Genomic DNA, 14,183 nt, shown 5'->3' with positions numbered 1-14,183 from the left:
CCTCGGCCTCTGGTCACAGGGGCTGATGCATGGAGGCGCCCGGCCAAGGGAGGGGCTCAGTGCCCCCATGCTGTCTTTGCCTTTGGGGTGCAAGCTCCTTGAGGTCACACGCATTTCCTAGTCTTTTAATACTAACAAAACTCTAAGCAGAAGGAAGATTCTGGCAATGCATTTTGCTTACGTTTTATTTGATATGATCCATGAAACCAGAGTAAACGTGTGTGTGTTGCTGCGTGGGGTGATGAGAACGGCAGGGAGCACAACGAGGGCGGGACGGGCGGGCAGGGTGCTGCGTGTCCGCACTCATGGGTGGCGGGCGGGCAGGCGGGGCCCGGGGGCCAGGGCCGCTGTCCTGTCCAGCGGTGGCAGCAGCGTTCCTGGACGCCAGGTCTGAGAGGAGACTGACCCCAGGGCAAGCACTTGGACAAAGGCACTTCAGCTTCCAGCCACTTTATTTTTACCGTTGATGCTGCCAGCAGCCTGGGTCGGGGCCAGGGTGGCGGCCGTGGGCAGTCGGCCTGCAGTTAGCCTGTCGGGACAGAGTTTCTCTTTCCACGTTCCAATTCAAGGGCGATGCGAAGAGATGCCGTCTGCCCGCCCTGGAGGCAGTGGCCCTTAGAGAGGCCGGCTGCGCGGCGTACGTGGCGGCCGGCCCTCTCCGGGAGCCACCGTCCGGCCCGCCGCGTTTCCCGAGCCCCATCAGGTTCCTGCGGCGGTGGAGACGCTGGGGTCCGAGTCTGTTTCTGGAGACCCCTGAGCCAGGCCGCACTCTACCACGGAGCTGGCCCGGCACGGAGGCCAGCCGCCCGCGGGCAGCAGGGCGTGGACTTGGGCAGCACACGTGGCAGAGACTGGCTTCCCAGCTTCCGATTCGCACAGATGTTTGGGAACGTACTTTTCTGTGTCCCCAGGTAAGTCGTCTGTGAGGAATCCCTCAAACACAGAACCACCCAATATCAAATTTCAGCTCCATTTTCTGATCTGGTCACATAAGTTCTCTGATGTCACTAAATCAGCATTGGAGATTTTCTGTGACCATTTTACTCTTTAAGAACAAGCCGGGCTTTGCACTTGAGGTCTCTGTTGGCGGTAGAGCAGGACCTCGGGCGTGCCCCGCGCCAGCTAGACCTTGGCGAACAGGAACTTCTCCCCCGAGGCTGTCGCCTCCTGGCGTCACCGGGAGTGACACCACCCGGCGGCGCCCACGAGTGCGGATTCCACCACAGTCTCCGTGTGGAGGAGCGCGAAGCCAGTCAGCAGCTGCGAGTCCCACAACACCGGATTCGCTTTACAATTGATGCCAAGTGTGGAAATTCACCTAAGCGCCCTCAGAAATGATTACGCTGTAACTGGGCCAAAGAGCAGTTGTTTGGGGCTTTGGGCCTTTGCTAGCAGAGGCTTCTTATTGGGCAAGTAATTTTCAGCCACAACAGAAAATAATATAATGAGTTTCTCAGTGTCTATACCGGTTGCGAAAGAGCCGGACAGACATTTCACCTGCTTCTACGCACACACGCTCGTACGCATGTGCACGCTGACCCCGGCGTCACTTCAGAAGCAGGTTTCCCTGTACGGCATTCTAGAGGGGTCAGTCAGCAAATTTAGGGAATATTTGACTCCATTTTGCACAGACATGATCCGTCACAGTCTTGGGTGGGGGTTGTGGTCAGTGATGAAGCCAGCGTCTGCCCAGAGATGATTTGCTCTAACTGCGGGATGCAGGCCGCCACCGCGAGATGGGCAGGAGCAAACGGACCTTGAAATCCCGGCGGGGGAGAGCCCGGCCAGCTGGAACAGCTCCGGTCGCGGCCGGACTTTGCCGGACCAGCACCGCGGCGGGCCATAACCTGCGCACGGTCTGGAGTTTTAGCTTAATGACATTGAACCACCAAGAATTTAAGCATGAGGGTCCCAAAGAATAGGATGACCCACGTTATCTTCCAATTATCCCTTGTTTAAAGGGTTGTCACATTGGCACTTAAAAAAATAAATTGGAAAAGTAATATGGCTTCAAGTGGACAAATAAACACGACCTTTAAAGGAAGTCTGCATTATCTATTGCTTTCCTCTTGATTTGGTTCCATGGATAACTTCTCCCCAAGTTTTCTAATAAGTTCTGCTAGGTCTTCTGAATTCTGAGTTTTTTCTTCAAGGAGTTCATAACGGAGGCTTGAGATGTCCTGTTTAATTTCCTTCAGTTCCCCTTTGAAAAACAAGAGTGGTGAGACGTCAGCACCAGATGCCGCGTGCAGAGAAACTACCATCCTGGCCAGGCTGGAGCCTGCCCCACTTCCTGTCCTCTGCGCCCTCAGGTCGCACCTCCCGGGTGGAGGAAGTTTCTGGGTTCTCAGCTAAGATAGTGGATGAGGAGGCAGGTTGGGGTCTCCAGCCCCTCACCTTTCCCAAGCATTTCCCCTCCCGCCAAGCCACCCACAAAAGCAGCAACAGCTCTGTCAGCAAGTGGCACCGACCCGTGGGGGATGCGCCCATCCAGGTGCCCTCGTGTCTGGGCCTTGAAGCCACACTCCCGGCCCCCTGTCCCGCTCACCTTCGTTCACCTCGTCGCTTTCCTTGTCAATCTGGGCTTTCAGCACGTACCTCTTGATGAGCCTCTTCATTATTTTCTGGACAGGGAAAGAAACCCACGTCAGCTTCCCCTGAGAATGGGAGCCTCAGTGGGTGGGATCTCCGAGTCACCCCCTTTCGGACGCGCTTTAGAAGGCGGCTGTCAAAGACGAAAGTGACAGTCCTGGGGAGACGACGTGGCCTCTCTCCGGTGAGGTGCAGGCTTCCCATGGCCTGGCTCTGACTGGCCACGCAGAGGGAGGGCGCACTGAGCCAGCCCAGCCTAATTTGTTTGACGGTATTTCGCTTGGAAGGAGGGAGTCAGACGGGCTCTGGCGGTGGGCAGAGGGCGTGGGCACTTGCTGTCTCTCTCCCCCCACCCCCTTAATAAGTCATCCAGCCATCAAAAGTAACGTGAGTATATGTTTTGTGGGATGAAAAACTGCTATACTAGAAAAACGACTCCTCTAGACTGCGCTGATGCTATCACGTATACGTTTGTATGACATCAGAATACACGTAAAATACTTACTTGCCCGTCACTGGACTAGTCATCAAAGGTAACTCGCCTTTACTTCCAAGTGGTGGGGCCTGAGCTCAGCGGGACCACGTGTGGCCTTTGTGAGGGCAGCCTGCTGCCCCGCAGGGCCGCCGGCCCGCCCTCACACCCAGCGTGCGGCTGCTCAGTGAGAATTTGCTGACTTGCGGCCCTACTTTGATATCGCCCAAAAATGTAATAGTTTGCGTTCACCCAAAGTTTAAAATTCTAAATGTTACGAAACAGTCACGCTCACCTGATACTGCCTTGGAGGGTTGTTGAAACTGTTCAGCTGGAAATCTTCTGAGCTCCTTATGCTGGACTGCTTGCTGTGACCAAGCTGCAATTGGAAACGAGCTGGTCATTCTCATTTAGTTTTCTTTTAAGTAACGTGACGGGGTTTAGCAGTGACACGCGTAAACGATGTGAACCTGCTGTCTTCCAGGCTGACCGCAGCTCGGGGCCTTGCGGGGGCGGGGGGCCTGGAGAGGCGTGCTTCACCTGCCCAGCTACACCTGTCAGGGCGCGCAGCCTGGAGTGAGGTGGCCAGGGCAGTGCCCTCAGCGGCACTGTGCAGCCTGTGGGCCTCTGCTGAGGCGCCAGGGTGAGGCCGGGGCGGAGTAGTCGCCCCCTGGGACTCGGGTGTGTGTAGCCGCCCTTGGCGCAGCCCTTCCGGCTAGAGGCCCGCGTGGCAGGTGAGCAGCAAAGAATCAGCCTCACCTGCCAGCGGGCGGTGACAGGCCACACTCAGGGCACAAGGGGACAACAGGGTGCCGGACTTCCCGAAGGAAAGCTGACCTCACGTGGGGAGGCAGCTCCACGGCGGCTGCTCCGGTCGCGCCGTCTGTCGTCAAGGGGCCGTGATGGGTTTGCAGGACGTCGCGTGTAGCCCGGGGCCTGAGCGGAGCCCTCCCGTAGCTGCAGAGCTGCGATGCCCAGCCAGAGCGGCCGCGCACCCAGGGGCTGGCGCCCGTCTGCAGCCCCCGCACGGCTCAGCTCAGGGCAGAGCAGGTGCCTCAGCTAGCTGTGGTGACAGCACACGGCGAGAGGATGGGATCCGCAGAGATACCACACAGCGCTGAAATGCCAAGAAGGCCTCCTTCGGGCAAGGCTCCCTCTTCTTCCACCCTGTCTACAGATGTCAGCAGAAGAGCCAGGTACTTTCACTCGAGTTGACGGCACAGACAGCTGTGATGCGGCCTCGTGACTGGCCAAAGAGATGCACTTGGGTCCTCAGACAGCATCTGCCGGAACCTGCTCTGCCGCAGCGGCCAAGGCCCGGCGGGGGAGCAGCCGCACCCCGCAGCCCCGCAGGGTCCAGTCAGGGCCAAGTCCCTGTCCAGCTGTCCAAGTCCAGCAGTTTACAGATGCATGGAAGGAATGCAAGTTGAGCACAGGTGTATAGAACCATACCATGACTTTCATGTTTGTTTTAAAGGATGTGATATTCCTGGCTTTCCAGTGATGCCTCACACCAGGGGCATCGCTGAGTGGACAGCCCGGTTCAAGTTCCCTTTGCTTTCCTGGTGTTCCCGTAGAGCATGCGGGTGAGGACGGCTTCCTCGTTGGAGTTCAGAGGGGGTCTCTGGGGACCTGCTTCTGCGCCTCCTCTTCAATTGCTCATGACCCCACAGTGGCCCCCTCCTTGAGTAGAGGCCACTAGCACGAGGTGTTCATGGAGACATGAGGCGAAGAGTGCAGCTCTCTGGGGTCTTTTTGGAGGCTCTCAACACACTGCGCCCCCAGAGAGGACTGTACCTCTCTTCGGCAGCTCCCTGTCACACGAACACACGCAGGCTTCCTTTCGTTTGCTCTGTTTGATGTGCGGCCTTTGTGTTTACTGTTCTGGAACATTCTTTTCCTGGTGCTTTGCTCGCGGACTGTGCTCAGCCTCGTTGCTTAGATTTCACCTTAAAACTGCAGCACCTCAGCGAAACCTTCCCGGCCCACTTGTGGGAGCCAGGCCCGGGCAGCCAGGGCCTGGGCAGGCAGCTGCTCCGGCCCTGGCCTGCCCAGCGCCGGCTGGACACGTGCGGCTCTGTGAAGGGGTTCTCTGCTGGCGCGCCCTCCCCATACCAGCAGGCCCCAGCCACAGCAAGCGCCAAGCGCTGTTCCATGTGACTGCAGGAAGGACAGAGTGGCCCTGAGGGCCCAGTGAGATCCCGGGGTGGGTGCTGCTGGGCACCTTGTTTGATGAGATGCATCCAGTCTGGGCTGGTTCTGAGCTGGGTGCAGCCCCACTCGAGACACAGGTGAGAGCAGGCCTGGCCGGCCAGCAGGGTGGCCTCTGAATGCCCAGAGCGCCTCCTGTCCCCAGGAATGTGCGCGATGGTGACCTTCCTGCCTGAGGCCTTGAGCTGGCCCCGACCCCCACAGAGGTGCTCCCTGACATGCTCTCAGTGGGGGCTGGGACTGTTTTTGACCCTGTGGGCAGGATGGTGCTCTTTGGGGTGAACATCCTGCACCCCAGGGACCATGCAGCCGTGCCCCTGGCCCCCACCCACTCAGCCCAGTGGTTCCCCTCTCAGCTGCGACAGCCGAAATGTCACCACTGGAGTCGCTCCATGACAAGTGACTGACAGTTGTGCTTTCACCCCGGTCATTCCTGCGTGGCCACTTCTGCTCTATCGGGCTATGAATTTGGATGGAAGTATTTTTTTTTTTCTCAGGAAAAACAAGTTCTGACCAGTTTCTAGTGCATAGTAGTCAGGGCAGGCTCGCTAACAAAGGAATAGCGCCGAAGGGCAATTTACCCAGGGTGCAGAGGAACCGTGTGACCACTGGGTGGCAGGGGATTCCCGTCTGGCGTCCTGTCCAGCACAGCCCCGAGCACAGCCAGCTCGCAGCTCTGCTCACAGTGGGCTCAGCTGGCAGCGTGGACAGCACGCTGGTTGGGCGGGGGAGCGAGCGGGAGGCCACTGCCCGGTTACCCCTCAGCCACGTGTCCCACCTCTATAGGTCTCTCTCAGGTGCCAGCGTCCCCCTGCGAGCGCCCACCTGCAGCCAAGCTGCGCCCGGGAGGACAGGAGGAGCCCGCTGTTCCTGAAGAGGGGCGCTGGGCTTCTGCCCTCGGGCGCCTGATGTGGTGGGAGTCGGTGGTGGCCCAGTCCACATGGCTCCGTGGCCTGACGCAGGGCAGGGCGGGCCGGAGTGCAGCACTCTCTGCTGGCCACGGGTGCTGGCCCTGAGCCGCGGCCAGGCCTTGAGCTCTGGCTCTGTCGCTGGGTGACTCGGCCTTAGGGAGACCGCCTTGCCCCGACTTCTGGGGTCCTCACGGATAAGAAGGACGTCATGCCATGTACCTCAGAGCTGGCGAGCGCGGGGGGCAGGTGGACACGCGGCGGGAGTTGTCTCAGCCCAGATTAAGGCGTCTGGCATGGGCAGGCATGGTCAGCCATGCCTTGTTTAAGGCCATAAAATGTATTTTCCAGGTGACTAAAACAGCGTAGTTTTGATTTGAGAGTCTGGTTTCTGTCATAAAGTGAAATTCCACCGGGTCTGATGATTTATTGTCATTTGCTCAGTGCAGGTGTTCTCTGGTGGGAAGCTGTGAACTCCAGTGGATGCTGACTATTTTAGCAGATGTTTTCTGAGTCATTTATGTTGTACGTGTAGACGCTTTTGTAATGCCCAAAGAGTCACAAACGTAATTATTCCGGTGGCGTCGTCTGATGACCTGTACCACGTGGTCCTCCCTGACTCCGTCTCAGAGACGTGCGCTGATGGCCGGGGGGGTGTGGGGGCGCGTCACGGGGTGCTGCGTCCACACCAAAGGGCACCCCACGAGGAGGGAGGCGCAGTGCAGCGCTGCCCCGGCCTTTTCCCGGGGCCGGGTGCTGGGTTGGGCTGAGGCGGGAGTGACCAGCAGCAGGGCCTGGGGGCACGAGCCCGGCCTGCCGCCCCTGCTGTGATTTCTCTTCCTGTGGGGGCCCGTGGGCGGGCAGCTGCGGGCGTCATGTACCGGCGGGATGGGTGGCGCCTCGCGCGGCAGCCGGGCAGGAGGCTGGGACGCGGCGTGTCCAAACCGCCATTCGGGCTGGCGGTGTCGCGGCCGGCGAGTCCCACCCAGCCCACTGCCCCCAGCGCACGGACAGCGCCCACCAGCTCTCTCCACGCTCCCGCAGGTGTGAGGGCGGCGCGGCCTGAGTGGCCACGGCCAGGGCCTGGCGCCCCCGCGCCCCACCACCCGCTCAGGCTGCGCGGCACCACCGGGCTCTATGACCGTTCCCCTCTTTTTCTGAAGGGATAGACTTGAGCACATGTATGATTTCATATTTTCGAGCACGTGCTTACCTGTTTTTTGTCAAGTGATAACTTTGACAGGTCTTCGTGACTTCCCAAAATTCCAAATTTCTTTTCTTCGTTTCTCTTTTAAAGACAGAGAGCAAAGTGAGCGCGGTGCTGACTGCACGGTGGGGTCACGGTGCCAACCCGCCCTCTCTGCTCCCAGTTGTCAGCGTCCCTGGTCCAGCTCTCCAGGCAGTGTCACGGACACACGTTCTCACTGGGTTCTCCCCTCAGGAAATGCTGTTTCCTGGGGCCAGGGCCTCTCTGGGGCAGTGCTGACCAGTGCCGGGAACTGGACTTAGAAGACAGTAGTGAAACGGGCGGTGGTGCTGCCCCCGCCCTGCAGACCCACCAGGAGGAGGCGCTGGCTGGCAGCATGTCCAGGGGCCTGCCTGGCCCTGGGGAGGGCCCAGCCCCGCGGCTCTGTCAGCGCCGTGCTCTGGGGTTCGTCACGCGTGACGTCTCTGGCAAACTACAGCTCAGAGAGTCTGTTCCTGCCTGAGACCCCCCGGGAGTTAGCGGCCAGCAGCCAGCGGCCAGGACTGGAGCAGGTCTTCTATTAGTGACGGAGCCCGCGGGGTAGACAACGTCTGTCATCCCGGATGGTCTCCCAGCACTCCCTGTCACCGGCCAAGGTGGGACCTCGCTGCTTCCACTCTGTGCCCGGTTGACCTGGGGCAGGTTTGTTCTCACACAGAGCTAAAACCGCGGCCTCGGCTTTTGCGGCCGCCTCCCTTCTTGAGCTTGAGGATCCAGAACAACTGCACTTGTCCCGCGGGAACTGCAGAGGCGTTCATCCCCTTCCGCTCAGGCCTCCGCCCTGGCGCCTGTCAGCTCCTTCAGCTCCCTTCACGTGCCCCCTGTGGCCCCCACTCCAGGAAGCGTCTGCTCTCAGCGCCCTCCGTGAGCCGCGCTGGCCCTCCCCTGGGCACGGCCTCTGGTGCGTACGCTGTGTGCTCTCTGCCCAGGGGCCCTCTGCCCACGGCCGGTCCGGCCTCCCGTGGGCACGTGAGCAGCTCATTTCCTGCCTCTCATCATGGAAGCCACTTGAGTCTCACCCTGCCCTGACTCCCGCCAGCTGCCGCCGCCTTTCCTGGCCGAGCATCTTGACGCGGGGGGACATGGGCTGTGCGGGCAGAAGCTGCCCCTCCGGGCCCCCTCGGAGCATGTGAGCATGTCACTCACCTCGTGGGGACAGGCCAAGTAGCAAAGGCGCGGAATGTGCCTGTCAAGCAGACACAGGCCAGAGGGCAGAGCCAAGGGGCTACCTGGGGACAGATGGACAGGTCACCCCGGACCGCCTGCTCTAGAGGCCTGTGGCACAGCGGTTAGAATGGTTCGCGTGAGAAGACAAATCAAGTCATTACCTTGTTCATCTCTGCATCTTCTTGGAAACCTTTTTTATGGCCTTGAAACAGCTCGGACATCCATTTTTTAAGCCTCAGCAAGAGATAAAACAAGGACTTGGGGCTTGGCACCAGGTTGAAGGGAACAGGAAGAGTTCGTCCCTCCTCAAAGTAGGAAAACCAAAGCTTGGCCCTCGCAAATTTCCACTCCACATCAGCATCGTCCTAGACAGACACACACAATCAGCAAGGAGAGGCGCCAGAGATACCAGGGCCGCGGGCAGGGGCGGGTGTGGGGTGGGCGTGGGGTGGGGTGCCGGGCGGAGCACTCAACCCCAGCCCCAGGTCTTCTCAGAATGTCACCTACATCTCTCTGCCATTTGAAAATTCTTTACAGCGGCCCTCCCTGGTGGCGCAGCGGGTTAAAGCACAGCACTAAGAAGCTTAAGACACTTCTGCATGAGTTCGATCCCCGCCTACCCCAAAGGAGATTCACACGGCGCGGCAGACCCTTCCTGACCCGCCCGCTGCTCCCCTCGGCAGTGTATTTCGTCGATCTGCCTGTTCTGCTCCCCTCTCTGTCCCTGGTGAATCCTCTCACCCTCTGCATCTCTGGCCTGTACCCGTTCTGTATAAATAAATAAATGTAAAAAAAAAAAGAAAGAAAAAGAAAATCCTTCACGGGACAGCAGATCCTAAAACTTGCTTGTGTTTACAAAAATACGGACAGATATAAATATATTTTCCTGCATTTTCAGCAACACTGAAAAGTCACTCCTGTATTCTGTCTATTCTTGTTTGAACGGACACAGGCACAGCTTGTGGGAGTAAAACCTTACACTCACTCTACACCTGAGAACGCGTGCAAAAAGATTTGGAGAATAGCAGTACTTACAAGCAGTGCTTTTCTGAAGAAAACATAAAACCACACTGGTAGAATATTTCTAAATTATTTTCAGTGAATCAGACATTTCTCTTTTGCCTACTCTGCTAGCCCAGCCCATCCTCTGCTTATGTATTTGGAAGCAAATACAGAAAGCGTTAGAAGTTTCTAATTCCTGGTAAACAAGTACACAAGACAGGAAAAGGCCGAAGGTGGGAAACTGTACTTGCTCTCCGCTGGGGGTTGGTGAGCACTGAACTACAAATTGCACAGCCTGGAGTCGTTAGTGCATGCAGGCGAGAGGGCAGGGAAGTGTGGAGCTTGTACCTCAATTTCCTGGAAGGAGCTGTTGATCATGGCGATTAACATATTTAGCAAAACAATGACCATCGTGACGTTATAGACGCCATAAAGAACATAACCAATGTTCTCGATGAATTTGTGGTTATTTTTGATAACCACTGATTTCACTTCGGAAAGTCCAAATATGGCCCAGAACAGTGTTTTAAAACTCTCCTCGACTCTGGGGGAAAATGAAGAGAGAGATGAAGTGATCAGTGCACAAGTGAACGACAGCCGTAGCATGACACAACTCGTCGGTCCGCGTCTTCGCAAGTTACTGTGGGTGTCCGGGACCAAAGCCTTTGCTTCCTGAGCCTCAACTTGCCCTGCTGTGAAATGGATGCAGCAAGGGTTTATTCCCCGCACTGCTGCGAGGGCCTGTAGTGTTTGCTCATGGAACACCTGGTGTCTGTCGCAGAGCAAGTGTGCAACAGACGCCTAAGTCCGGGCATTGACCTTTCAGTAGTCCACAGCGCTGGCGGCGAAGAGCTAACTTGCTACTCGGAAAAATGAGTTTGCTAGGGCGCAGCACTTCTGCTCAGGCCTGGCAAGTAAGGGATGTGTACGTCCTCAGGAGCGAGGACAAAGGTGCAGCTAGAACAGAGGCCACGGCTGGGGTCCAGCATTCCTGCACCACCTAACCGGGGTCTCATGCTTCAGGCATAGCACTTGACCGAGACAGTGGCCTCCGCTTCAGCCTTTTCCCTGATAAGCTGCACCTGCCTAGGATGTGGAGAACCGCAGTCCCGCTTCAGCAGCACTTCTGACCCTGACGGCCCAGCGGTCGAATACTCTGTTCCCAGCATACCTACAAACAAACCACGTGTCTCCATAATGAACATATGTCAAAACTCTGGTCACTATTAGTAAACTGGGTCTTCTCGATAAGACCTAACAAACAAACAGGGAGACAGCTACCGTCACTGTCAGCTCCCAAGGATGCGCCCGGTGCCGGGTGCTGGGCAGTCCACCGCCTTTCTGCCCCCTACACCAGCAGCCGTGCCACACCAGGGCTCACTTCTCCACTTCAGTCTCCCCAGGTGTAAAACAGAGACAATAAAGTGGTGTCTGTGAGGAATTTATTGTAATACCTGACTCCAAAAATGCAGTCATGGTCTCAAGTCCTTTCACTCATCTAAAACTCCTTTCACTTAGCTCAAGAGGAACTTCACCTCATAACAGAGGCTAGAACTAAGAAGCCGACACTTATGTAACCTGCTTGTTTTAGCAGCAGGACCCGTGCATCACCTACGTTGTGAAGGCTTCGTTTTCCTTTGCACCGATGTAGTAGGAGTAGAGGTTGAACATCCCGATCATGAAGGCCACGAACACCATGATGAATATGACCATGAACTTAAAGATGTCTTTCACCGTTCTTCCAAGTGAGATCTGTAGAGGTCCAAAGCTTTCGTTGGCTGGCAAAATGTACGCTATTCTTGAGAAACTTAAAACCACAGCAATTGCATAAAGGCCTTCAGAGATGATTTGAGGATCTGAGGGGTCCCACTTTATCCTGGCTAAAGAAAAAGGAAAACACGAGCCTTATGGTGATTGTCTTCATGTTATTGAGGCAGGTAACTTCTTTTCTAGGAAACAAATATAATTATATTAGCAATCCAACCCAATTCCCAATAGAAGTCTCTTGTAGGGTTTCCTAATTGTCAGCTGTATTTGAACTTTGGAATTTATGGGAAAATGGCCCTTGTGGTGGTTTGGAACTCAAACTACAGGCTGCTGGGTGAACTGTGACAAATTAGTTAACTTCTGGTAGCGCTATTTATTTTGCCAACTTTAAAAATGAGTTAATACCATGCCTACCTCATTTATCTGTTGTGAGAATTCAATAAATACGGCCAGTGTTTAGAAAGTGCTTGTCACTAAATAAATGGTGGCATTTATTATTTAATCTTAAGCTGTAATAAAAGAAAATAAGTCATTTAATAAGTGATAGCATGTATTACTTAACCTTAAACTATGCTTACACTATTACAGTTTTTGGCTTGTGGAGTGCTTGCAGTTACATCAACTTAGTACGAGTTGTTTTTATTGGTTACACAAACAAGTGTGTTTTTATCATAAAAGCACAGCAGTTCTTCATTTCTGATTTTTTTCTGGCATTTTTGGGTCATAAAACTCAATTAAGAAATCAGTATAAAACCAGTACGAAGAAACCATGATGTGTAAGAAAGAAGAAAAATAGGGTTATTAGCCTGTGTTTGCTTATTTTCTGAGAAGTAGAATTAGGCAAAAATACAAGAAACCATGAAAAGCAACTTCCATTTTTATAGTACATTGGCTCTAAGTACTAAAATAAATAGGTAGCTTTGATTTCTCAAATAAAAACATTAAAATGAAATAGTCTAAGAATCAATAATAAGACAGTAACCCTTAGGTAACAGGCCAATTAGCCCACAGAGATGTTAATTCAGTATTTACTGATTCTCATCAGCGGGTTGGAAATAAGTATTCCGCAGGAATCTATTCCCCTCCGGCAAATCACTGGCTATTCCTGTACCTTTATCACCTTCCTCCCAGGGAGACAGAACGACTTTTCTGCTGTGAACTGGACTGGCTAACAGGGCATCCTTTGTTTCACCCGCCCTCCTTGTCTAGGGAGTCGTCACCCTACCCTCCGTGGGGGACTCTCTACGCTCAGGCCCTGACTCTGGGGAGAAATGCCTGTCTGTTGGCATCCAGGAGTTGCAGGCTACGTCTGCCTTTATCTGGGCTTCCATATTGCAGCGCCATTGACCGAAACTATGCTGGCCACTCTGAAGTTGCTAATCGCAGAGGGTGATCTGGCCTCTGTGATCTTCTGTTTTATTTCTCCTCCAATTCAAAGTCTGGATGGGAAGTAGGGCTGTTGTTGCTGTTTACTCAGCAACTTCAATTCCCATGTTTTTGATGGAAATGGTACACAAATGTGCACTATTTCTGATAGACAAGAGGAAACATATTAATCCAAACATGACAGGCAGTCTCAGTGGGATGGAGCTAGCCAGTTGATCCCAGAGAGACAGTGCAGTGATTCTTGTGACTAGGATAAGTTCCCAGCCAGTTAAAAAAAAAAAAAATCAAAGAAAGAAGCAGAAAGCACGCCTCTGCCTCTGCAGATACAGATACTCGGAAGACACTGGAAGCTAACCTCAGTTGATAGCCTGGTTCCTGGACTGCAGCTAGCCTTAATTTATAAGTACATCCTGCACTTCCGTTCACTCAGGTCAGCTGCAGTCTGCAGACTCACCCAGGTTGTAGTATTTCACATTGTCTCCCAGCGTGACCTTGGTCAAGTCCTTGAGCGTGTCGTTGGCGTCTATGATGCTCTGTGCTTTGGAGGCATGCCAGAAGGCCATGAATCTTGCAATGAACGATGCTGCAAAGATTGCTAACATGCCAAAATCAAGCATATTCCACAACTCAAACAAGTATTCCTTTGGCCCTTGAGTCCAGATTTCTTTACATTCAGCCCATATCATGCCTGTATCGGAAAGGAGTCAAGATACCGATTCAGCTTCACTCCAGCCACTGCATTTCAACCAAAACAAAATCAGTTTGAAAGGTTTCAGCCTGACTTTAAGATGTGACAAAATTCTACCCCCACTCCCCACAAGTGCCACAGTCGACAGTGCCTCACCTGAGAGCAATTCGATAATTTGCTGAAGCCTTCAAACAACACATGTACTTCGATCCACTGATTCGAGAGCACCTTACAGTAAGTTCACTGGAGGGCGCTTTATGATGCCCGCAGCACACCAACACCCACAGTCACGTGACCCAAACACGCGGGCGGGGCTGGCACAGGAGGCGGCTACATGGCCGTTTCATACCGCACTTTATTAGCGCGGGTACACACGCGCCCACCGGCCTCTAGCTCTGAAATCTCTCTCCATCTCCCCCGAAGGTCCTCCTTGCCCATAAAAGGCTCCTGGCCAGTGGCAGAGGGCGCCTCTGCAGGGCACGTGATGGCTGTTTTGGCTCAGGGACGGCCCGATGGTTTGGGGAATTCTCCTTCGGCCGCGTGGAGATCTAGGCTGCCCCGGCGTAGCTTCCCTTTCCCTCTTCCTCCCTGGGGATCAGCCTTCTGGGCCCTGCCTCGCTTCTTCTCTAGATGGGCACCCCATAAACAAACCAGGCCCTGCCTTCTCTGGCTTCCACTGGCCTCCAGAGTGAGCTCTCCCAGTGCCCCCAAGTGTGGGGCGGGGGTCACTTGCCCCCTTCAGTG

The 14,183-nt window shown here is 54.9% G+C and overlaps 1 protein-coding gene across 1 annotated transcript in view; it reads right to left on the bottom strand.

Annotated features, from left to right (window-relative positions):
* Positions 1-370: 370 nt before the first annotated feature.
* TRPC6 (transient receptor potential cation channel, subfamily C, member 6) overlaps positions 371-14,183 on the bottom strand; it is a 33,012-nt gene continuing 19,199 nt past the window's right edge. Inside the window, exons 6-13 of the mRNA XM_004689428.2 lie at positions 13,206-13,439; positions 11,214-11,478; positions 9,947-10,142; positions 8,758-8,961; positions 7,397-7,471; positions 3,360-3,443; positions 2,549-2,624; positions 371-2,203 (exon numbers count right to left, since the gene is read on the bottom strand). Coding sequence (XP_004689485.2) covers positions 2,052-2,203; positions 2,549-2,624; positions 3,360-3,443; positions 7,397-7,471; positions 8,758-8,961; positions 9,947-10,142; positions 11,214-11,478; positions 13,206-13,439 — 1,286 coding nt within the window. The 3' untranslated portion in view covers positions 371-2,051. The remainder of the gene's footprint in view (positions 2,204-2,548; positions 2,625-3,359; positions 3,444-7,396; positions 7,472-8,757; positions 8,962-9,946; positions 10,143-11,213; positions 11,479-13,205; positions 13,440-14,183) is intronic.

The sequence above is a fragment of the Condylura cristata genome, unplaced genomic scaffold, assembly GCF_000260355.1.
Source record: "Condylura cristata isolate star-nosed mole 26May11 unplaced genomic scaffold, ConCri1.0 scaffold00025, whole genome shotgun sequence".
Lineage (NCBI taxonomy): Eukaryota > Metazoa > Chordata > Mammalia > Eulipotyphla > Talpidae > Condylura > Condylura cristata.
Note: the sequence above shows the minus strand (reverse complement) of the source record. Positions and strands in the feature narration are given on the sequence as shown.